Source organism: Haliotis asinina, chromosome 11, assembly GCF_037392515.1.
Source record: "Haliotis asinina isolate JCU_RB_2024 chromosome 11, JCU_Hal_asi_v2, whole genome shotgun sequence".
Lineage (NCBI taxonomy): Eukaryota > Metazoa > Mollusca > Gastropoda > Lepetellida > Haliotidae > Haliotis > Haliotis asinina.
Window position 1 is genome coordinate 26171034 of NC_090290.1, and position 25157 is coordinate 26196190.

Consider the following 25157-nt stretch of genomic DNA (forward strand, 5'->3'; position numbering starts at 1 on the left):
AACACTTGTATATATATGTGTGTGTGTGCGCGTGCGCGTGTGTGCGTGTGCGTGCGTTCATGTGTGCGTGGTTACACTGAAGATTGATTAAAGGGTGAACTGATGAAGGGATCTGTAATGACCCGAAATGTGTGGTAAAGATTTAAGAAGATTAATCCATGAAATATCTTCATCTGTAACATCCTCACGATATGGCTGAAATATTTCCGATGTGACGTTAAATATTAACTCACTCACTCATCTATAACAACTTCTGAATGCATCTGATTTATTGATTGTGTTTTTGTCACCCTAACCAACATAAAATGACATGATTTTGTTTTTGTCACCCTATCTAAGATAAATACTGTTCACTTACACCTATATCCATAATTATCTTTGATCCAAATCTTTCAAATGTATGTTACCTATACCGGTACCCCATACATGTGAGAGGTGTCTAAGGGACTGGGTGATCATGCTGCTGACTTGGTTAATGGATGTCATTGTAAACCACATGTTGACACTTACGTATGATGATGGAAGAAAATAAACCGTTTAATGAAGTAAATATTATTGATACTAGCATTGATCTATGTTACAATTCTCTTATCACACCTGTTACCTTTGTGGCTACAGCAAGGCGTTTGTATCTACCTTCACCTTTAGACCCACAAGCTGCCCTGTGCCAACTGTTACCCAGGTGCTACATCATAAGTCTTAACTTCAGTTTGATGATGTGCTTGTATCAAGGTTGCCTTAGCTGCAGGTACTCTCTACCAATGAATGAACCTATTTCACTGCAAAGGGGACGGACATTCAGAAGGTATGCTATAGTCAATTTTAAGATATATTCCTTCCCTTGACTTGTACAGTATGTAGACTGTATTTCACAGTTTACCTCCTTATATGCAAAACATTCCAACTGCAACAGGCTTCTGTTTTCTCTTGTGTCAGTCTGCAATGAGTATGAAACTATGGATTTGAACAAGTTTCACTTCATTGTAATCTGATCATTTCCTTCCTGGGCCTCCTTTCACAAAACACTAAGGTGATCGTTAGTCGCTAAGGTAACCTTAGTGCAATGTTTAAGAATGGGAGTTAACAACCCATATCCGATATCCATATATCGTTAAACAAGTAATAAATAATGTTATTTAGGAAGTCGTGGAATGCATGTACTTGGGATCGTACCACAAGCTACATTGGTTGAGTGGAATAGGTCGCTGACTTAGTGAATTGTTGCCACTCTTGAGTTCACGCCCCCACCCCTGAAATTTGTACGTTATTGAGAAAGTCTATTCCCTGACCCCCCACCACAAAAAAAACACAAAAAAACAAACCAAAACAACAAAAACAACCACCCCCCAAAAAAACAACAAAAAACAAAACAAATAAAAAACCCAAACCAAACCAAACCAAAACAAAACAGAAAACAACAAAACAGAAAACAACAACAACAAAAAACGTTATAATAAGGAGTCATATGTTGAATGTACAGTTATTGGGGTGCTCGATATTTTGGTAAGTTGGCGAGTTGGTCGATATGGAGTGTACAATGTGTGCATGCAGCACCTGTACAGGAGACAGACCGTACACGTAAACCCAGTGGCATAACAGTAAGCAGACACGTGTGCCAAAGCATTCACTGATGTCAATTATACGTCCTCAGAATCACACCATCTCGCATATTAATGGCATAAGGACAGTCTAGATGTTAAACAACAAATCTACCCAGTAATGACTTCCGCCGCCTAATGTGACCACAGTGTTGTTAAGTCCAGTCAAGTGTTCCTTTATATCGATAACGGTATCGATTGGTGTAACACATGGCGGTGGAAACCTGGGAATTGTAAGCGCAGTTGTATCGGTGTCTATGCTGTATGCCATGAAGGTAATTATTTCTGTGAAATAACATCATCCACAACTGACACTGGCAAAGTGAAGGTAGGTTTTGACCCAATTCTTGTTACATCTTAGAACATACTAGGGCCCCATTTCACAAAATATCGTACCGCTGCGACTATCGTAAGTCTATGTTAAAGTATAAAGAGTATGATCACCATAGCGCTATGATAACTTGATTACAAGTTGGACTCAGAGGCTTTAATAACTTGCGACTATCATAACTGACATGTTCCCACCCCGCACAAAAGAAGAAGTCTGTTGTGGTAATACCAGGGGGACATTATACATACGCTACCTACAGCCACTGGTTTTGACCATATGTATCGATCCCTGGCTGGTTCGAACACTTCGTGACACACGTGGCTAATATCTGCCCTGAAACTGCTGGCTGGCTGTGATGTATGTCTGTAGTCATACATGGTGTGCATATTTCGACATAGAGGCCTTGAAAGAAATTATTACTATGTGTGGTACCGTGGTGCATGCTGTTTAATGACCACGACAGGACTCACCCAGCATTTCAGTAGAAGAGGCACGTGTGACACATGTTGAAACCAGGGGACAGTATGAATTTGAAACTGGCAAATTATTTTCAAGACAGCTCTTTACATCGGAAACAAACGGCGTCACACATATAGTAAAGTTTAGCAGGGATACTCTTCAACAGGGATAGGTCACTCGCTTGCTTTCTTTTATGAATTGCCATTTGTACTAATTATCGTGTCATGCTCGAACGCACAAAGTGACTTCCCAGTTGTGTTTAACAGAACTTCAGCCAGTTTATTGTATCCGTCGGAATTTTACAATGAATGAATGAATGAATGAATGAATGAATGAATGAATTATAGTAAGAATTAAGAGCAAGAATTATGTGAATGAATGAAAGAAAGATAAAGAATAAAAGAAAGAAGTAGACATGTGAATAAATGAAAGAATAAATGATACGCCGCGGTCTTCCCCCCCAAAACATGTTATAAAACGCAAAAGTATTGCGAGAACACGTGTTGACATCAGCTGTCCTTTTAAAAAATCTACTTTGAGACATTTTTGTTCACAATAATAATTAATTCAGATATCTTATTGCATGTGGGGAATGGAATGGACATTAATAAAATGTTAACTGACACTGTCACACTGCCCTCAAAACTAAAGTGTAAAACTGTCACAAAGCGTTCTAAAACACCTTTCCAGTTTTATCAAATAATAATAAGATCAACAAGAAAGAAAGAAATTACTGAACTATAACCCTCAAGCATCAATGGCGGATCAGAGCAGATCTGCGATATGTCACATTTTTCACACACCTCATATACACCCGAACATTACTTTTCAGATTATGAAACTATCACTGTTACTTGCAAACACATTTCACCTGATAGTATATTCCCCTCATATGAATTACCGGTGCACGTGGAAGATGTTTGTGAAGAAATAACTAGAAACACTCAAACAATGATGTGTAGCATGTCAATGGCGGATCAGAACAAATTGGCGAAATGTCATATTTTTCACACACCTCAATTACACCCTAACAATTTTTTAGGTCATAAAACTGTCACTATTACTTGCAAAAACCTTTCAACTAAAGGTGTGTTTTCCTTCTAAACTGAAACGAATGTGTGAAAGAAGTTTTTATCGGCACAATTTAGTCTATCCTCTCGGTGAATCGAGAATAGAAGCCAGTGAGCTATAACATACAGACTTGAAAGTTTACTACAAACCTACTGTCCTAATACGGACACTAACACCAATTATTTGACTTAAACTGAAGCGACAAAATAGTTAACCTATCTTCTACATGTAGGATTTCAGTTGTTACAACATTCAGCGAACTAAATCAGCTGTTGAAAATAAACCGGGCTCAATCTTAAATACTACGCTGCTACACTGGCTACACTGGTTACGTAACGACCCGAGACATACGTTTAGCGGCTTTTCGAGGAGTTTCTTCTCCCCTCTATATAGGCTCCCTGAGTTTAGTAAAGGAGATGAACCTAACGAGAACGGCCGGACTATTCAGTCGGCCCCCGTCCACGTCTCCGTCCCCTCAAATTCTTTACTCAACCATATGTAGAAACTGTAAGCAAACTGCACATGAAAACAGAGTAACCGAACTACACACATCCACTACCTTCTAATATCTTCACAAACAAGCACGCAATCGTTCCAGTCACGGTGGCTGGAAGACATTTACGACAGCACGAGTAAGTCATGCACAGAGAGACACGTGCTACACAATTGTTATTGTCGTCTAGGCCTTTCAAGCCTGGGCAACCGACCCAGTACAAGCGTGACGAACAGACCAACTCGTTTGGTCGTATGTACGTACAGTTTCCGTTTTTTAGAATGAATATTTTAGCATTAAGTTGGTGTATGGTGTTCTCTGCAAGTTACCATGTCAAATAAACAGTATGTGTGACGTTATGGAGAACGCATGAATTTCAGTTATTTGCAACAATCCTGTAATATTACCTCACTCAGGTTTACGTGCAGCCAAAGCAACGGAGAAAGTAAGTGAACGTGATGAAGAGCTCTATTACATGCAGACTTGACTTTGGAAACAAACGCGAACAGTGTGTGTTGTGCCAACACAGATACTAGGTGTAACGGCATGGAGCCACGGTTGAGAGAAGGTTTGCCGATTTGTATTTATGAATCACCGATACTTTATCACCGTTATACCATGAGCTGAATAAATACACGTAATGTCGCCATTCTTTATTTCGAAACTCGAGTAATCAATGATTATGCTATTTACTGCAAATTCTCTAAATAGTCTCACCCTCGCAGATGCGGATCGGAATTAGTGTTCAGTGACGCATGCTTGTCGTAAAAGGTGGGCAACCTGTGAAACGGGATCGGATGGTCAGGTTCGCTTACTTGGTTGACACATCTTATCATATCCCAAGTGCGTAGATCGATGCTCATGCTGTTGATCACTAAATGGTCTTTTCCAGACTTCATTATTTAAAGGCCGCAGCCATGTAGCTGGAATATTGCTGAGTACTGTGTACAGATACTCTCTTCTTCCCAAGATGCACTGATAAAAAATACTTTAGAACAGGAAACTCGAGTCTACTGAAACGGTCTGTATCAATGTTAACACCACTGAAAGCATTCCTTCGTTAACACTTCTGCAGTTAATCGACCTGTAACACGATTGTTTTCAACAGGATGTTTCAGGTTTGCTTCAAACGTCTGATTTTGCAATCAGGTAATTTCCAAATTTACGGTATCATATTGCTTCGAGAAGCATCACAGCTATTCGCGGCCACAAACCAGTGTACATTACAATTGTCTCGTTACTGAAATTTTAGTTCCCTGATATCATCTCTCTACAAACATTTGAATGACTCTATGGTTTTTAGTCTTCAGATGAAGCGTCAGACGTTGCTGACAGTTCGTTGTCACCAGGAGCGGTAACTTGCTAGCTGTTGATGATGAGGACAGGGAGACAGGAACGCCCGACCAGATGTTACTTCCGGTTCCTCTGCTTTGTGCTTGGGTTCTGGTTCTTGGTGTTTTTGCAGTATGTCATAGTGGACGAGTGGTACCCACACACGGGGGCTGACAGTCACAGACATTTCCGTGGCGCTGTCACGATTAATCCACACGGTATGCCATCTGACCGACACGCAAAGCGGAAACATGGCCGTGACAAGCATAAGTTGCACAGGGACGATTTCCACGATGGTCAAGGGCTAAAGGGAGGAAAGTCGGACAGTGACCATCTTTTTAAAAGATTTGGCAGGGAAGGTTTCCGTAATGACAACCTCCCAAATGTGAACAAATCAGACAGTGGCGCATATATGAATAAACTGGTCGGAGAAGGTCTCCCTAAGGCAAACCGCCCTGTGAAGGTACTCGAGAAAGATCGCAAGAGTGATGCCGTCAGGAATATTGTGGAGTATATCCAGAAAGAGATGGCAGCGCCAGATTCACCTGACGGAGTCTCAAACAAAACGCTAGAACTGGTGCGAGAAGGTGTCAAAGACAAGAACAGGACGTTACCATCCCACGCTGACAAGGCGCGGGAAGAAGCTGACGTAAAGAGGATACTGAATACCATGGCACCGCGGGCTCATATGAAAGCCCCAGGTGAGTCGCTTCCTCTTTCTTTGTTTAAGAATCTCACTTACAAAACCCCAGATAAGAATTCTTCTGTCTTTGTTTGAAGCGTTTCACATGAAAGCCCCAGGTGTCTGTTCTTCTGTCTTTGTTCGAAGCGTTTCACATGAAAACCTCAGGTGTCTGTTCTTCTGTCTTTGTTCGAAGCGTTTCACATGAAAACCTCAGATGTCTGTTCTTCTGTCTTTGTTCGAAGCGTTTCACATGAAAACCTCAGGTGTCTGTTCTTCTGTCTTTGTTCGAAGCGTTTCACATGAAACCCTCAGGTGTCTGTTCTTCTGTCTCTGTTCGAAGCGTTTCACATGAAAACCTCAGGTGTCTGTTCTTCTGTCTTTGTTCGAAGCATTTCACATGAAAACCTCAGGTGTCTGTTCTTCTGTCTTTGTTCGAAGCGTTTCACATGAAAACCTCAGGTGTCTGTTCTTCTGTCTTTGTTCGAAGCGTTTCACATGAAAACCTCAGGTGTCTGTTCTTCTGTCTTTGTTCGAAGCGTTTCACATGAAAACCTCAGGTGTCTGTTCTTCTGTCTTTGTTCGAAGCGTTTCACATGAAAACCTCAGGTGTCTGTTCTTCTGTCTTTGTTCGAAGCGTTTCACATGAAAACCTCAGGTGTCTGTTCTTCTGTCTTTGTGTAAAGTGTTCTGCTAAGGGCAAAGTAGATGTTAGAGTACTGGTGGTGAATTAGTACCTTAATCGTAAACACAGAGGTGTAATATAAGTGGTATTATGAATTGCATTATACAGGAGAGTTTGGCAAGGCAGTGCAAATCGACCTGGCGACTCTGTCAAAAGAGGAAAAATTCAAGATGGAGTTGGGATTCAACAGAACTGGCTTCAACTTGTACGTCAGCGATCTGATCTCTCTACGTCGTCGCGTCCCAGACATGAGGTCGGCAGGGTGAGTACGTACCTAGCCTCAGAATATCTTCTATGACGGCTATCTAGCCCCTATATATCTGCAGTGACGGGTACCTAACCCCTATACATCTGCGGGGACGGTGTATCTCGCCCCTATATATATGCCGTGATGGTGTATCTAACTCCTGTATATCTGCCGTGACGGTGTATCTAGACCCCATATATCTGCCGTGACGGTGTATCTAGACCCCATATATCTGCGGCGACGGTGTATCTAGACCCCATATATCTGCCGTGACGGTGTATCTAGCCCGTATATATATATGCTGCTACGGTATATGTAGCCACTATATGTCTCCTCTGACGATGTATCTAGACCTTATATATCTGCGGCGACGGTGTATCTAGACCCCATATATCTGCGGCGACGGTGTATCTAGCCCGTATATATATATGCTGCTACGGTATATGTAGCCACTATATGTCTCCTCTGACGATGTATCTAGACCTTATATATCTGCGGCGACGGTGTATCTAGACCCCATATATCTGCCGTGACGGTGTATCTAGCCCGTATATATATATGCTGCTACGGTATATGTAGCCACTATATGTCTCCTCTGACGGTGTATCTAGACCTTATATATCTGCCGTGACGGTGTATCTAGCCCGTATATATATATGCTGCTACGGTATATGTAGCCACTATATGTCTCCTCTGACGATGTATCTAGACCTTATATATCTGCGGCGACGGTGTATCTAGACCCCATATATCTGCGGCGACGGTGTATCTAGCCCGTATATATATATGCTGCTACGGTATATGTAGCCACTATATGTCTCCTCTGACGGTGTATCTAGACCCCATATATCTGCGGCGACGGTGTATCTAGACCCCATATATCTGCGGCGACGGTGTATCTAGACCCCATATATCTGCCGTGACGGTGTATCTAGACCCCATATATCTGCCGTGACGGTGTATCTAGCCCGTATATATATATGCTGCTACGGTATATGTAGCCACTATATGTCTCCTCTGACGATGTATCTAGACCCCATATATCTGCCGTGACGGTGTATCTAGACCCCATATATCTGCGGCGACGGTGTATCTAGCCCGTATATATATATGCTGCTACGGTATATGTAGCCACTATATGTCTCCTCTGACGATGTATCTAGACCTTATATATCTGCCGCGACGGTGTATCTAGACCCCATATATCTGCCGTGACGGTGTATCTAGCCCGTATATATATATGCTGCTACGGTATATGTAGCCACTATATGTCTCCTCTGACGGTGTATCTAGACCTTATATATCTGCCGTGACGGTGTATCTAGCCCGTATATATATATGCTGCTACGGTATATGTAGCCACTATATGTCTCCTCTGACGGTGTATCTAGACCCCATATATCTGCCGTGACGGTGTATCTAGACCCCATATATCTGCGGCGACGGTGTATCTAGCCCGTATATATATATGCTGCTACGGTGTATGTAGCCACTATATGTCTCCTCTGACGGTGTATCTAGACCCCATATATCTGCCGTGACGGTGTATCTAGACCCCATATATCTGCGGCGACGGTGTATCTAGCCCGTATATATATATGCTGCTACGGTATATGTAGCCACTATATGTCTCCTCTGACGATGTATCTAGACCTTATATATCTGCGGCGACGGTGTATCTAGACCTTATATATCTGCCGTGACGGTGTATCTAGACCCCATATATCTGCCGTGACGATGTATCTAGCCCGTATATATATATGCTGCTACGGTATATGTAGCCACTATATGTCTCCTCTGACGATGTATCTAGACCCCATATATCTGCGGCGACGGTGTATCTAGCCCGTATATATATATGCTGCTACGGTATATGTAGCCACTATATGTCTCCTCTGACGGTGTATCTAGACCCCATATATCTGCCGTGACGGTGTATCTAGACCCCATATATCTGCGGCGACGATGTATCTAGCCCGTATATATATATGCTGCTACGGTATATGTAGCCACTATATGTCTCCTCTGACGATGTATCTAGACCTTATATATCTGCGGCGACGGTGTATCTAGACCCCATATATCTGCCGTGACGGTGTATCTAGCCCGTATATATATATGCTGCTACGGTATATGTAGCCACTATATGTCTCCTCTGACGGTGTATCTAGACCTTATATATCTGCCGTGACGGTGTATCTAGCCCGTATATATATATGCTGCTACGGTATATGTAGCCACTATATGTCTCCTCTGACGATGTATCTAGACCTTATATATCTGCGGCGACGGTGTATCTAGACCTTATATATCTGCCGTGATGGTGTATCTAGACCCCATATATCTGCGGCGACGGTGTATCTAGCCCGTATATATATACTGCTACGGTATATGTAGCCACTATATGTCTCCTCTGACGATGTATCTAGACCTTATATATCTGCCGTGACGGTGTATCTAGACCCCATATATCTGCCGTGACGGTGTATCTAGCCCGTATATATATATGCTGCTACGGTATATGTAGCCACTATATGTCTCCTCTGACGGTGTATCTAGACCCCATATATCTGCCGTGACGGTGTATCTAGACCCCATATATCTGCGGCGACGATGTATCTAGCCCGTATATATATATGCTGCTACGGTATATGTAGCCACTATATGTCTCCTCTGACGATGTATCTAGACCTTATATATCTGCGGCGACGGTGTATCTAGACCCCATATATCTGCCGTGACGGTGTATCTAGACCCCATATATCTGCCGTGACAGTGTATCTAGCCCGTATATATATATGCTGCTACGGTATATGTAGCCACTATATGTCTCCTCTGACGATGTATCTAGACCTTATATATCTGCCGTGACGGTGTATCTAGACCCCATATATCTGCCGTGACGGTGTATCTAGACCCCATATATCTGCCGTGACGGTGTATCTAGCCCGTATATATATATGCTGCTACGGTATATGTAGCCACTATATGTCTCCTCTGACGATGTATCTAGACCTTATATATCTGCCGTGACGGTGTATCTAGACCCCATATATCTGCCGTGATGGTGTATCTAGCCCGTATATATATATGCTGCTACGGTATATGTAGCCACTATATGTCTCCTCTGACGATGTATCTAGACCTTATATATCTGCCGTGACGGTGTATCTAGACCCCATATATCTGCGGCGACGGTGTATCTAGCCCGTATATATATATGCTGCTACGGTATATGTAGCCACTATATGTCTCCTCTGACGATGTATCTAGACCTTATATATCTGCCGTGACGGTGTATCTAGACCCCATATATCTGCGGCGACGGTGTATCTAGCCCGTATATATATATGCTGCTACGGTATATGTAGCCACTATATGTCTCCTCTGACGATGTATCTAGACCTTATATATCTGCGGCGACGGTGTATCTAGACCTTATATATCTGCGGCGACGGTGTATCTAGACCCCATATATCTGCGGCGACGGTGTATCTAGCCCGTATATATATATGCTGCTACGGTATATGTAGCCACTATATGTCTCCTCTGACGATGTATCTAGACCTTGTATATCTGCTGTGACCGTGTATCCAGCCATTATATATGCACGGCGATGGTGTATCTCGCCCATATATCTCCATGCTGCTGTGTATCTTGTCCCTATATATCTCCTGTGACTATGTATCGTGCCCATGTCTCAGCTGCGAAGGTGTTTCTAGCCTCGATGTATTTGCCCTCCATATGGCTGGAATATTGCTGAGTGCGGCGTAAAACTAAACTTATTCTATGCATTTGCGTCGACGGTGTATCTAGCCCCTATATATCTGCTGTGACTGTATCTAGCCCTTATATGCCTGCTGCGACGGTGTATCTAGCCCCTATTTTTCCTGCTTTGATGGTGTATCTAGCCCCGATGTCTACCACCTGTAGTTGAACAAGTTAAATGTATAGCTTGATAGTCCCAGGCCAAATGCTAGGATCTCTCAGCAGCAGTAAACGTATTAGCCAGTAATTAGTATGACAGAGTTTGGGCATTATGACGCGAGAAACAGTCTGTTGTGTCTGAAGTTAACAAGGTGATGAATTATGTGTGTGAGATGTCACAGTAATGGATTGATACTTTCTGGTTATCAGCGGTTTATACCCAGTGTCTTCCCCCTCAGGTGCCGGGGGCTGGTGTACCCAGACGACCTGCCTGCCACCAGCATCATCATCTGCTTCCACAACGAGGCTTGGTCCACGCTCATCAGGACGGTGTTCAGCGTCCTCGACAACACACCACAACATCTTCTACACGAAGTCATCCTCGTAGACGATGCGTCTGACGAACGTGAGAGCTTCACATATGCCATACTTCACGAACCATTTGTCGATCCTAACAGTTACTAGCAACTCTTCACTCAGTTTCGATGCTGCTGTATCCGACCACACATGGTGCTCTCATGGAATCAGCATCCCTTCACTGATCAATCAATACATTCCAATTTTACTCGTGAAGAGAGTAATTAGAATTGATCTTCAGCAACAAATGCTCGTTGAAAGAATAAGCTACTGGTATCATGACTTGCTGACTTGCCGTTTACACATCATCGTATCCCAATATTGCGGAGATTGATGCTCATGCCCATTGAATTGTCTGATCCAAACTCGATTATTAACATTAACTCGACTGTCGCCATATAGTTGGGATATTGCTGAGTGGGACTTCAAACAAACACACAAAGAACCCAAAAACAAACAAACAACAACAAACCCCAAAACAAAACACCAAACAACAACCAGTTAACTAGCATCTATGTTTTTAATTGTGAAGGTGACTAGTGGTTCAACAACTAGCTATCAAGCTTTCTTCAACCTTTGTTTCGAAACACATGCAGTTTGTTTTCCACCCTAGCGTCACTTGGTACGTCACTGGAGGAGTACCTCCGCCCACTGCCCAAGGTGAAGCTAGTGAGGGCCTCCTCCAGAGTGGGCTTGATTGGAGCCCGACTACTGGGCGTGGCGTCATCTACTGCTCCCGTCCTCACCTTCCTGGACTCACACGTGGAGTGTATGAAAGGTAAGGACATGCATGTGGCAGTGTGTACGGGTGTAAGGACATTTAGCGGTGTGTATTGGGGTACGGGATGTGCCGGTGTGTACGAAAGGCAAGGACGTGTTAGCGGTGGGTTGGGGGTAAGGACATTTGGCGTTGTGTGTGAGGGGTAAGGACATTTGGCGGTGTGTATGGGTGTGAGGGAAGGTGGCAGTGTGTATGGGGATAAGGGGCTGTGGCGGTGTGTATGGGTGTGAGGGAAGGTGGTGGTGTGTATGAGTGTAAGGGAAGGTGGAAGTGTGTGTGGGGATAAGGGACTGTGACGGTGTGTATTGGTGTCAGGGAAGGTGGCTGTGTGTATGGGTGTGAGGCATGTGACGGAGTGTATGGATGTAATTGAAGGTGTCGATGTTTATGGGCATGAGGGAAGGTGGCAGTGTGTATGGGGATAAGGGACTGTGACGGTGTGTTTTGGTGTAAGGGAAGGTGTCGCTATGTATGGGTGTGAGGGAAGGTTGCAGTGTGTATGGATGTGAGGCATATGACGGTGTTTATGGGTGTAAGGGAATTGTATCGGTTTGTATGAGGGAAGGTGGCGGTGTGTATGGGTGTAAGTGAAGGTGGCAGTGTGTATGGGGATAAGGGGCTGTTTCAGTGTGTATGTGTGTAAGCAAAGGTGATGGTGTGTATGGATGTAAGGGAAGGTTTCAGTGTGTATGGGTGTGAGGAAAGGTGGCGGTGTGTATGGGTGTAAGCAAAGGTGATGGTGTGTATGGATGTAAGGGAAGGTGGCGGTGTGTATGAGTTTGAGGGAAGGTGGCGGTGTGTGGATGTAAGGGAGGGTTTCAATGTGTATGGGTGTGAGGGAAGGTGGCGGTGTGTATGGGTGTAAGCAAAGGTGATGGTGTGTATGGATGTAAGGGAAGGTGGCGGTGTGTATGAGTTTGAGGGAAGGTGGCGGTGTGTGGATGTAAGGGAGGGTTTCAATGTGTATGGGTGTGAGGGTAGGTGGCAGTGTGTGTGGGGATAAGGTGCTTTGGCGGTGTGTATGTGTGTAAGGGAAGTCGACGGTTTGTATGGGTGTAGGGGAAGGTGTCGATATGTATGGGTGTGATTGAAGGTGGTGGTGTGTATGTGTGAAGCATGTGGCAGTGTGTAGGGGTGTGAGAGAAGGTGGCAGTGTGTGTGGGGATGAGGTTCTGTGGCGGTGTGTATGAGTGTCAGGCATGTGACGGTGTGTATGAGTGTAAGTAAAGGTGTCGGTATTTATGGGTGTGAGCGAATGTGGCTGTGTGTATGGGTGTAAGGAAAGTTAGCAATGTGTATTGGTGTGAGGGAAGGTGGTGGTGTGTATGGATGTAAGGGAAGGTGACTGTGAACATGGGGATAAGGGACTGTGAAGGTGTGTATGAATGTAAGTGGAGGTGGCAGTGTGTATGGGGATAAGGGGCTCTGGCGGTGTGTATGTGTGTAAGGGAAGTCGACTGTATGGGTGTAAGGGAAGGTGTCGATATGTATGGGTGTGAGGGAAGGTGGTTGTGTGTATGGGTGTGAAGCATGTGGTGGTTTGTATTGGTGTAAGCGAAGGTGGCGGTATATAAGTGTGTAAGGAAAGGTTTCTGTGTGTATGGGTGTAAGGGAAGGTTATGGTGTGTATGGATGTAAGGGAAAGTGTCAGTATGTATTGGTTTGAGGGAAGGTGGCAGTGTGTATGGATGTGAGGGAAGGTTTCAGTGTGTATGTGTGTAAGCAAAGGTGATGGTGTGTATGGATGTAGGGGAAGGTGGCGGTGTGTATGAGTGTAAGAGAAGGTGGCAGTGTGTATGGGGATAAGGGGCTGTTGGAGTGTGTATGTGTGTAAGGGAAGGTGATGGTGTGTTTGGATGTAAGGGAAGGTGTCGGTATGTATGGGTGTGAGGGAAGGTGGTAGTGTGTATGAGTGTAAGGGAAGGTGGAAGTGTGTGTGGGGATAAGGGACTGTGACGGTGTGTATTGGTGTCAGGGAAGGTGGCTGTGTGTATGGGTGTGAGGCATGTGACGGAGTGTATGGATGTAATTGAAGGTGTCGATGTTTATGGGCATGAGGGAAGGTGGCAGTGTGTATGGGGATAAGGGACTGTGACGGTGTGTATTGGTGTAAGGGAAGGTGTCGCTATGTATGGGTGTGAGGGAAGGTTGCAGTGTGTATGGATGTGAGGCATATGACGGTGTTTATGGGTGTAAGGGAATTGTATCGGTTTGTATGAGGGAAGGTGGCGGTGTGTATGGGTGTAAGTGAAGGTGGCAGTGTGTATGGGGATAAGGGGCTGTTTCAGTGTGTATGTGTGTAAGCAAAGGTGATGGTGTGTATGGATGTAAGGGAAGGTTTCAGTGTGTATGGGTGTGAGGAAAGGTGGCGGTGTGTATGGGTGTAAGCAAAGGTGATGGTGTGTATGGATGTAAGGGAAGGTGGCGGTGTGTATGAGTTTGAGGGAAGGTGGCGGTGTGTGGATGTAAGGGAGGGTTTCAATGTGTATGGGTGTGAGGGAAGGTGGCGGTGTGTATGGGTGTAAGCAAAGGTGATGGTGTGTATGGATGTAAGGGAAGGTGGCGGTGTGTATGAGTTTGAGGGAAGGTGGCGGTGTGTGGATGTAAGGGAGGGTTTCAATGTGTATGGGTGTGAGGGTAGGTGGCAGTGTGTGTGGGGATAAGGTGCTTTGGCGGTGTGTATGTGTGTAAGGGAAGTCGACGGTTTGTATGGGTGTAGGGGAAGGTGTCGATATGTATGGGTGTGATTGAAGGTGGTGGTGTGTATGTGTGAAGCATGTGGCAGTGTGTAGGGGTGTGAGAGAAGGTGGCAGTGTGTGTGGGGATGAGGTTCTGTGGCGGTGTGTATGAGTGTCAGGCATGTGACGGTGTGTATGAGTGTAAGTAAAGGTGTCGGTATTTATGGGTGTGAGCGAATGTGGCTGTGTGTATGGGTGTAAGGAAAGTTAGCAATGTGTATTGGTGTGAGGGAAGGTGGTGGTGTGTATGGATGTAAGGGAAGGTGACTGTGAACATGGGGATAAGGGACTGTGAAGGTGTGTATGAATGTAAGTGGAGGTGGCAGTGTGTATGGGGATAAGGGGCTCTGGCGGTGTGTATGTGTGTAAGGGAAGTCGACTGTTTGTATGGGTGTAAGGGAAGGTGTCGATATGTATGGGTGTGAGGGAAGGTGGTTGTGTGTATGGGTGTGAAGCATGTGGTGGTTTGTATTGGTGTAAGCGAAGGTGGCGGTATATAAGTGTGTAAGGGAAGGTTTCTGTGTGTATGGGTGTAAGGGAAGGTGGTGGTGTGTATGGGTGTGAGACATGTGATGGTGTGGATTTGTGTAAGGGAAGGTGGTGGTGTGTATTGGTTTGAGGGAAGGTGGCAGTATGTGTGGGGATAAGGGGCTGTGGTGATGTGTAGGAGTGTGAGGCAAGTGGCGGTGTGTATGGGTGTAAGGGAAGGTGTCGGTATGTATGGGTGTGAAGGAAGGTAGCTGTGTGTATAGGTGTAAGGAAAGGTGTCGGTGTGTATGGGGATAAGGGGCTGTGGCGGTGTGTATGGGTGTAATTGAAGGTGATGGTGTGTATTGATGTAAGGGAAGGTGTCGGTGTGTATGAGTGTGAGAGATGGTGGCTGTGTGTATGGGTGTGAAGCATGTGGCGGTTTGTATTGGTGTAAGGGAAGGTGGCGGAATGTAAGTGTGTGAAGGAAGGTTTCTGTGTGTATGGGTGTAAGGGAAGGTTGCAGTGTGTATGGGGATACGGGGCTGTGGCTGTATGTATGGGTGTGAGGGAAGGTGGTGGTATATATGGGTGTACGGGAAGGTGGCAGTGTGCATGGAGATATGGGACTGTGGCGGTGTGTATGGGTGTGAGGGAAGGTGGCTGTGTGTATGGGTGTGAGGCATGTGACGGTGTGTATGGATGTCATTGAAGGTGTCGATATTTATGTTCATGAGGGAAGGTGGTAGTGTGTATGAGTGTAAGAGATGGTGGCAGTGTGTATAGGGATCAGGAACTGTGACGGTGTGTATGGGTTGAAGGGAAGGTGTCGGTATGTATGGGTGTGAAAGAAGGTGGCAGTGTGTGTGGGGTGAAGGAACTGTGGCGGTGTGTATGAGTGTCAGGCATGTGACGGTGTGTATGGGTGTAAGGAAAGGTGTCGGTATTTATGGGTGTGAGGGAAGGTTTCTGTGTATTTGGGTGTAAGGAAAGGTGGTAATGTGTATTGGTGTGAGGGAAAGTGGTGGTGTGTATGGATGTAAGGGAAGGTGGCGGTGTGTATGGGGATAAGGGACTGTGGCGGTGTGTATGGGTGTGAGGGAAGGTGGTGGTGTGTATGGATGTAAGGGAAGATGGCGGTGTGCATGGGTGTGAGGGAAGGTGGTGGTGTGTATGGAAATAAGGCGTTGTGGCGGTGTGTATGTGTGTAAGGGAAGGTGGTGGTGTGTATGTGTGTAAGGAAAGGTTGCGGTGTGTATGGATGTAAGGGAAGGTGTCGGTATGTATGGGTATGAGGGAAGGTGGCTGTGTGTATGGGTGTGAGCTAAGTTGACGGTGTTTATGGGTGTCAGTTAAGGTGTCAATATGTATGTGTGTGAGGGAAGGTGGCAGTGTGTATGGGGATAAGGGACTGTGGCGGTGCGTATGTGTATGAGGGAAGGTGGCGGTGTGTATGGATGTAAGGGAAGTTGTCGGTATGTATGGGTGTGAGGGAAGGTTTCTGCGTGTATGGGGGTGAGGGAAGGTGGCAGTGTGCATGGGTGTAAGGGAAGGTGGCGGTGTGCATGGGGATAAGGGACTGTGGCAGTGTGTATGGGTGTGAGGGATGGTGGTAGTGTGTATGGATGTAAGGGAAGGTGGCGGTGTGCATGGGGATGAGGGACTGTGGCGGTGTGTTTGAGTTTGAGTGAAGGTGGTGGTGTGTATGGGTTTGAGGGAAGGTGGCGGTGTGTATGGGTGTAAGTGAAGGTGGCAGTGTGTATGCTGATAAGGCGCTGTGGCAGTGTGTATGTGTGTAAGCAAAAGTGATGGTGTGTATGGATGTAGGGAAGGTGGCGGTGTGTATGAGTGTGATAGAAGGTGGCTGTGTGTATGGATGTAAGTGAAAGTTGCAGTGTGTGTGGGGATAAGGGGCTGTGGTGGTGTGTATGTGTGTAAGGGAAGTCGACGGTTTGTATGGGTGTAAGGGAAGGTGTCGATATGTATGGGTGTGAGGGAAGGTTTCTGTGTGTATGGGTGTAAGGGAAGGTGGCAGTGTGTATGGGGAAAAGGGGCTGTGGCTGTATGTATGGGTGTGAGGGAAGGTGGTGGTATGTATGCGTGTACGGGAAGGTGGCAGTGTGTATGGAGATATGGGGCTGTGGCGGTGTGTATTGGTGTGAGTGAAGGTGGTGGTGTGTATGGGTGTGAGGCATGTGACGGTGTGGATTTGTGTAAGGGAAGGTGTTTATTATGTATTGGTTTGAGGGAAGGTGGCTGTGTGTATGGGTGTGAAAGAAGGTGGCAGTGTGTGTGGGGATAAGGGGCTGTGGCGGTGTGTAGGAGTGTGAGGCATGTGGCGGTATGTATGGGTGTAAGGGAAGGTGTCGGTATGTATAGGTGTGAGGGAAGGTGGCTGTGTGTATGGGTGTAAGGAAAGGTGGCAATGTGTATGGGGATAAGGGGCTGTGGCGGTGTGTATGGGTGTATTTGAAGGTGATGGTGTGTATGGATGTAAGGGAAGGTGTTGGTGTGTATGAGTATGAGAGAAGGTGACTGTGTGTATGGTTGTGATTCATGTGACCGTGTGTATGGGTGTAAGGGAAGGTGTCGGTGTGTATGGGTGTGAGGGAAGGTGGTGGTGTGTATGGGAATAAGGGGTTGTGGCGGTGTGTATGTGTGTAAGGGAAGGTGGCGGTGTGTATGTGTGTAAGGAAAGGTGGCGGTGTGTATGGATGTAAGGGAAGGTGTCGGTATGTATGGGTATGAGGGAAGGTGACTGTGTGTATTTGTGTGAGCTAAGTTGACAGTGTTTATGGGTGTCAGTTAAGGTGTCAATATGTATGTGTGTGAGGGAAGGTGGCAGTGTGTATGGGGATAAGGGACTGTGGCGGTGCGTATGTGTATGAGGGAAGGTGGCGGTGTGTATGGATGTAAGGGAAGTTGTCGGTATGTATGGGTGTGAGGGAAGGTTTCTGTGTGTATGGGGGTGAGGGAAGTTGGCAGTGTGCATGGGTGTAAGGGAATCTGGCAGTGTGTATGGGTTTGAGGGAAGGTGGCGGTCTTGTTGAGTAAAAAAGAATGGGATAAATGTAGGGATTGAGAGGCATGGCTATATAGAAGGTGTAGGCAGGGTTTGGACATAAGTAGAGTGTGGATAAGTTACGTGAAGGAATACATGGGACGTTTTGAACTTCCTTATGTTGCTTCTGTTGGCAAGGCAATGCCGCCTCCACACTGATAGTCGAGAATAACACGTGTTAGTTGCTTCTTGGCAGAAACTGATGTAGTTCTTCTTTTGACCCCGTTCTCCACATGGATGAGACCTGATGGTGTACTGAACAACTCGTTTCTATTGTAGGCTGGCTGCAGCCAATGCTGAATCGTATTATGGAAGACGAATTCAGTGTTACCTACCCCGTCATCAACGGCATCGACAACAAGGACTTCAACATCTACCAGGTAGAGGTGTACTACCACGGCTTGTTCAACTGGGTAGACCTGACGTACTTTCCCAGCTCGCTCACTTTAAGTATGATGAGGAAAAGGAAGTCGACAACTGAGCCGATCATGTAGGTATAATAGTGGGGGACTGAGGACTGGAGGATGCTCGATGGTTTGTGCTGATGGTGGGGCACCTCCACTTCCAATGGTTGTCAACATTCATCCTTATTATCGTTCTTGAACACCCTTGAACATCCGTGATAGAGCTGATCTTCTGCACGCCATGCTTGTGGTGAGAGACGACTAACAGGCTCGAATGGTCTGACTGGCTGGTTTGGTTGACACATGCCATCGATTCCGAGTTGCGTAGATCAATGCTCAAATTGTTGATCACTGGATTGTATAGTACAGACTGCATTATTTACACACCACCGCCACATAGCTGAAATATAGTGCGACGTAAAACGCAACTGACTCGCTCACTCATTTTTCTTTAAAAGGTTCCTCATTCTGTCGATCTGTTTTGGAATCTATCTCTTCCTGTCCTTTGTTCTAATGGTCAGTACTGTCAGTACTGTCGTACCTGTACGGTCCTCCAACACGGTTTCAGTCTGGATCTGTATGTCACTGAAACGGTGAAAGCAGTACCAACAACTTGGCGTTTGCTCCTGGCAATCCTGGCACGGGGCATGATACAGGTTGACAAAAGTAGTAATTCAAAGTGCTTCAGCGGTACGGCAATAGTAACTCCCTTATGTCCTGAGGAAAAGGTGAGAGAGTGAGTTCAGTTTTACGCCGCTTTAGCAACGTTCCAGTAATATCACGTCGGGGACTCCAATACTGCATTTGACATGTACCCGTTTGGGGAATAGAACGCTTTGACCATTAGGCTATCCTACCTCCTCGTGAGAACTAAAGACTTTTATAAGTTGGAAAATCTCGAGCTGACGCCAATTATCTCCACTTAATGCATATTTTACCATTATGATCCGACTGGATGTTTTCTGTTTGCTAAACTCTTACGTCTGTCCTCCAGGTCACCCACAATGCCTGGCGGGATATTCACCATCAGCAGACGATACTTCGATCTTCTTGGCGGCTACGACCCTGGCCTCAAAGTATGGGGCGGTGAGAACATTGAACTATCTTTCAAGGTATGTATACTACAGTCTGGTAAATATTTATGATGAATGCAGACCGAGTGTAAACAGCTTGACGTGGCATGACTCTCTGTTACAGACATGGATGTGTAATGGAACAGTGGAGCTCCTCCCTTGCTCACAGATAGCCCACGTTTTCCGGACCACAAATCCTAACTTGGGGAGAGATGCTTACAAGACCATATTGAACAACGCCATGAGGGTGGCGTTTGTGTGGATGGATGAATATAAATACCTGTTCTTCAACAACGTTGTCAAAAACCATATTCCGGTGAGTAGGATGATGAAAGTGATGTGCCAGAGATATGATTTCCTTTGCACATGTCTGTCCTCCAGGTGTTTCTGATATCAACTGACCTTCATCAAGAAATAATCCTACTTGTGTTTGAATGTACGGGTCATGTACTGCAGGTTTCTTTTGCAGTGGTTTCACACTGGAAATAGTACAGGAGTAGAGAAGCTCGAGGATTCGAGGACAGTTGTTACAGTAATGAATGGCTTGATAGAATTATGTTTAATGCCGCACATATGTATATAATCGGGTTTGGACCAGAGAGTCCTGTGATTCACACCATAAGCATCAATCCTCTTAGTTGGGATACATGCGTCTACACAGACAGGAAACGCAACCTCCGGATCCGGTTTGTCTTGCTACGAACGGATGGGTTACTGGAGAGAAAGTTTGATGACATTGTACCAATGAGGATATGGCGTCTGTGAAGAGCTTTTGGAGCATAGACGTACAGCCGTAACCTCTCCTGGAAAGTCCCTTAGGAGCCACAAGTATGGCGTGAAAAAAAAGTTTAATTCAAAAGAGTTGCTCCTACATAAACTACACATTACCCTACCATGTAATGAGACTTTGCATAAATGCTGCACAACTTCTTCTGATATTCATGTTCTTTTATCAGATTATGTTCCATTAAATACCCATGAGCTACAGGTCCCATTGGTCAAGTTGATATTTTGACTCTCATTCGGATGCTTTCCTCGTATTAGTTTCATGTGATTTAAATATACTTTACTTACAGCCAGAGTTCGGGGATGTTTCTGGACGGGTATCACTTCGGAAGAGGTTGCAGTGTAAATCCTTCCATTGGTATATGAAGGAAGTGGCCAGCGACCTGTATGCACCTATCTCGGCACTGGCAATCAATAAGGTGACCTATAGTGGGATCTCTTATCTACAAACTAATCAGTATAATTACACTTTACAACTGACACTTTCAAATGAAAACGGACACCCTTCCCTTGACAACTGACACACTTTGCTTAATAACTGACACTCTTCACTTATTAACTGACACACTTCACTCGAGACCTGAGATGCGTCACTTAACAATGGACACACTTCACTTAATAATGAACACCCTTCACTTAATAATGTACACCCTTCACTTAATATTTTAATAATTGACACCCTTTACTTAATAATGGACACCCTTCACTTAAATAACTGACTCATATCACTTAACATCTGACACACTTCACATAATAACTGACACACATCACTTGACACCTGAGATAGGCCACTTAATAACGGACACACTTCACTTAACAATGGACACCCTTCACTTAATAATAGACTCATACCACTTTGCAAATGACACACATCACTTGACACCTGAGATAGTCACTTAATAACGGACACACTTCACTTAATAATAGACACACCTCAATTAATAACTGACAGAATTTACTTATAACTGACACTCTTCACTTAATAACTAACACAATTCACTTAATAACTGACTGATATCATTTAATAACTGACACGCATCACTTGATAACTGACTGATGTCGCTGAATAACTGACACATCACATGACATCATTCACGCTGCGACTGTCAACCCCTCTGTTTCTGTCCGGCTCATGTGATGTGTACATGGGAATTGATGCTAAGCTTACTTTCTACACAAGGCCAAGCCCTCACAAGGAGTTCACATGTAAGTGTTCACGAGTTACTTAATGAGACACCGAACTGGCCAAGAATCTCTGTCTGTGTAATGAACTCCAGGAAGCAGTGGTAGACTTCCAGGAACTGGAAACTTAGGATTTCATCCCTTGTCATGTTATTTGATTTACATTGTAATTGTTAGTAACATTATCTTGTTTATAACATTTCGTCAGTGTGATGAATGGTATCGTTACAGATAGTGAACGTGAAGTTCAGCAACTACTGCCTGGCTCACTCCATCTACCACCCCAAGGTGTGGTATGGGCCCTGCGACAAGTACATCCAGCAGCAGGTCAGTCATTGGGTATCGATTATTACACAATAACATAGTGTCTCGATAGAGGTTTCTATAGACTTTAAGATTCTTTCTTCTTTCTTCAGCTGCAACTTCAGTAAACACGACCAAAACTACATGCAAGTTGAGAAATAAACATTGAAGTCAATGTCTGTTTTGTTTCTTATACTCCTGTTCATTACTGTGAAAACTAGTCAACTATTATCGTTAAAGAAAACGTTTAAGACACCGTAAAATAGACGTCACGTGAAAATAGACGTCACGTCATAGCGTTGTAACAACGTAAATGGGAGTCCACAGAAAAAGGAAAAAAACGTGGAACAATGAAAACATAACGAAGGCTGAGACAAGCTGAAATTGTTAGCTGGGCAGGACATTACTCCATGTTCCCTAGTGACCGAGGGAAACAGCCTCTTCAGATCACAAGCAAGGATCTAAAGGGGAATCCACTCTGTCCCGGAATTCAGAATTCAAGCATTGCACCTTTATTGCACCATTGTATCAAAGTATCATATATTTAACTCACTGCTGTAATGCTTGTCTTTCAGACTGTTTGGTATTTAGATAACGGCCAGCTGTTGGCTGGCGTTCTCTGGCGGGAGAAACCATGGATGTGCCTCACGGTCAACTCGTCTAAACTGGTTATGTCAGAAAGGTGCAACGCCATCAAGCCACGCGGACAGTGGACATACACACACGTGCGTACACACATGCCGTTTCTGTCTCTTAATTAACAAAACAAACTTAAATATTGCCGTACATGCCATTACGTTTGAAAGCGTTCCTGGTTTACCAGCTCGGATCGAGAACTAGTATTCTACCTGTATATTTTATCAGAGTATGACCTCTTTATACTTTATGCTTGGGACACCACAGAACAAAACTAGGTATAGAGACAAGTATTCGGATATGTTGTATAAACGAAGTCGAAACATATTCCGCCAAACACTCTAAAACTTTGAGTAAATCACATCTCCCATCCTTCACTGTATGACAATGGGACGTATATGTAGATAAATCTTATATAAGGACTTTCGATAGTGACTCAGTATTAGTACATTACATTTGAATGTATGTATTTACTGGTATTTGAAAATGTATTGTTTCCACAAGTAATATTCTTATCAATCATATGGTATTAAAAATCTGGAAACTGACACATTCATCTCTCCACATCAACCCCCCCCCTCCCCACCCCCCTGGAATATTGTATCAATACTTGCCTCAGATTGCCTACCAGATCTCCCATGTCGACTGTACATCCGGTTCCCTCCTTGTCTTAACGTGTCTACCAGATCTCTCATGTCGACTGTAGATCCTTTTCCCTCCTTGTCTTAACATGTCTACCAGATCTCCCATGTCATCTGTAGATCCGTTTCCCTCCTTGTCTTAACGTGTCTACCAGATCTCTCATGCCATCTGTAGATCCGTTTCCCTCCTTGTCTTAACGTGTCTACCAGATCTCTCACGTCATCTGTAGATCCGTTTCCCTCCTTGCCTTAACGTGTCTACCAGATCTCTCATGTCATCTGTAGATCCGTTTCCCTCCTTGGCTTAACATGTCTACCAGATCTCCCATGTCATCTGTATATCCGTTTCCCTCCTTGTCTTAAAGTGTCTACCAGATCTCCGATGATGAGTTCATCATTCATTGATGTGAAATCTAATGTGAGTGTGATCTTATTGCAGGAGAATACATTAATGAACACTTTACACAAGAAGTGTATTGAGCTGATACCTGACCAGGCTCTGGTTCTGAGCGAGTGTACCGACGTTCCGTCCCAGAAGTGGCAGATCCAGCAACTATCATACAATCTCACTCCACACCCAAAAACGCTCTAGCCTCTTACAGTGTGTTATCATGAATAATGTGAACGTATGGGTAACGTTATCTTTACTGAATTACAGAATGTCAGAGCATTTTACGAACCCATATGACTTTCGCTTTCTTTTAAACTCAAGAATGAAGTCCCAATCCCAACGCCAAACCCACATGTAGAGATGCTAAACTTGGACTGACTTAATTGCTTGCTTTCAGTCGTCTAAGTGAACATGTCTAACATGTAACACAGTGAAGGTTTAACACAGCATCTGCATCATCTATAGCCATCTACTTAAACCCCAACTGACCATGATGGCGACAGTGAGAGAGTTTCCACAAGTCGGAGAGTGATTCTTCCTATTGGCAGATGGGCTTGTATACCATGAACTAGCTCGGGTGGCTGTTTTCTATATTTGCACACAAGAGTAAATATGAACCGTACAAGTTCTCTAGATCGAGTGGCGGTTGGGTAGCCTAATAGTTAAAGCATTCGCTTGCTGTGCTGAAGATCCGGGTTCGATTTCCCACATGGGTACATTGTGTGAAGCCCATTTCTGCTGTTTCCCTCCGTGACATTGTTGGCATATTGCTAGAAGCGGGGTAAAACTAAATTCCCGCCCTAGCTCCCTGGCTCGTGTGTATTGCGAAAATGTTGTTTTGAATGTCTTGTTGTGTCGTGTAGTTTTACTCAAGTAAAATTAAGAATAAAAACGTTTAACCACAGAAACATGTCTAAGTTGTTAAATAAAGGACACAAGGATCTTCCAAAAGACCAAAAGACACGGAGGAGCGGAGATATCCCCTGTCGCGCCAGCAATTTCTTCACTGATTTCTCGGCAAAGTTTCCACGGTTATCTACAGTGTGAACTTACTGTGGTGATTTTCATATTTCCGAAGAATAACCAGGGCATGTGATAAACTGAAAAAATGTCATGAAAATTCCTGAGACAATCTAAATTAAATGACATTAAGTAATTCCCACTGGCAACCCCCTGCACACTGAGTAAATCCCGATGAATGGCGTGTTTGGCAGCCACGCTCACACGCATTTGCGTTTCCTTCGCTTTTTATGTTGTTTCATTCCACCCGCACAAGTATCGCTTCATTTTTTGACATGAGTGTGCATGGCTTAAAATCCAGTATTATATTCAAGAGCCAAATTCTGGTTTTCGTACAAAGCGCCGATTGCACACACAGATGCCGATGTGTCAACTTTCTCATAAACAGCAACAACAGTAAGTGCCACACCATGAATGATGGAGAAAATAATAAGAACGAAAAAATGTGACATGCACAAACAATTTGTTTGAGCACCCACAACCAGATGACA

At 44.6% G+C, this 25157-nt stretch overlaps 1 protein-coding gene across 1 annotated transcript; it reads left to right on the top strand.

Moving 5' to 3' along the window:
* The first annotated feature begins 4102 nt into the window (after window positions 1-4102).
* Window positions 4103-24554, top strand: LOC137256389 (polypeptide N-acetylgalactosaminyltransferase 13-like). The gene is made up of 12 exons (XM_067794235.1): window positions 4103-4208; window positions 5256-5985; window positions 6760-6913; window positions 11065-11231; window positions 11796-11960; window positions 18510-18720; window positions 19629-19746; window positions 19832-20023; window positions 20784-20912; window positions 21907-22002; window positions 22554-22703; window positions 23695-24554. The coding sequence occupies exons 2-12, from the start codon at window positions 5325-5327 to the stop codon at window positions 23845-23847; spliced, it is 2196 nt and encodes a 731-aa protein (XP_067650336.1). The 5' UTR covers window positions 4103-4208; window positions 5256-5324; the 3' UTR covers window positions 23848-24554.
* The last annotated feature ends 603 nt before the right edge of the window (window positions 24555-25157 follow it).

Bases quoted from the DNA above. Each gene is read 5' to 3' on its own strand.
- LOC137256389 (XM_067794235.1), top strand. From the start codon at position 5,325: ATGATGAGGACAGGGAGACAGGAACGCCCGACCAGATGTTACTTCCGG. The intron at 6,914-11,064 runs GTGAGTACGTAC...CTTCCCCCTCAG, and splicing joins CCAGACATGAGGTCGGCAGG to GTGCCGGGGGCTGGTGTACC. The intron at 20,913-21,906 runs GTGACCTATAGT...GTATCGTTACAG, and splicing joins CGGCACTGGCAATCAATAAG to ATAGTGAACGTGAAGTTCAG.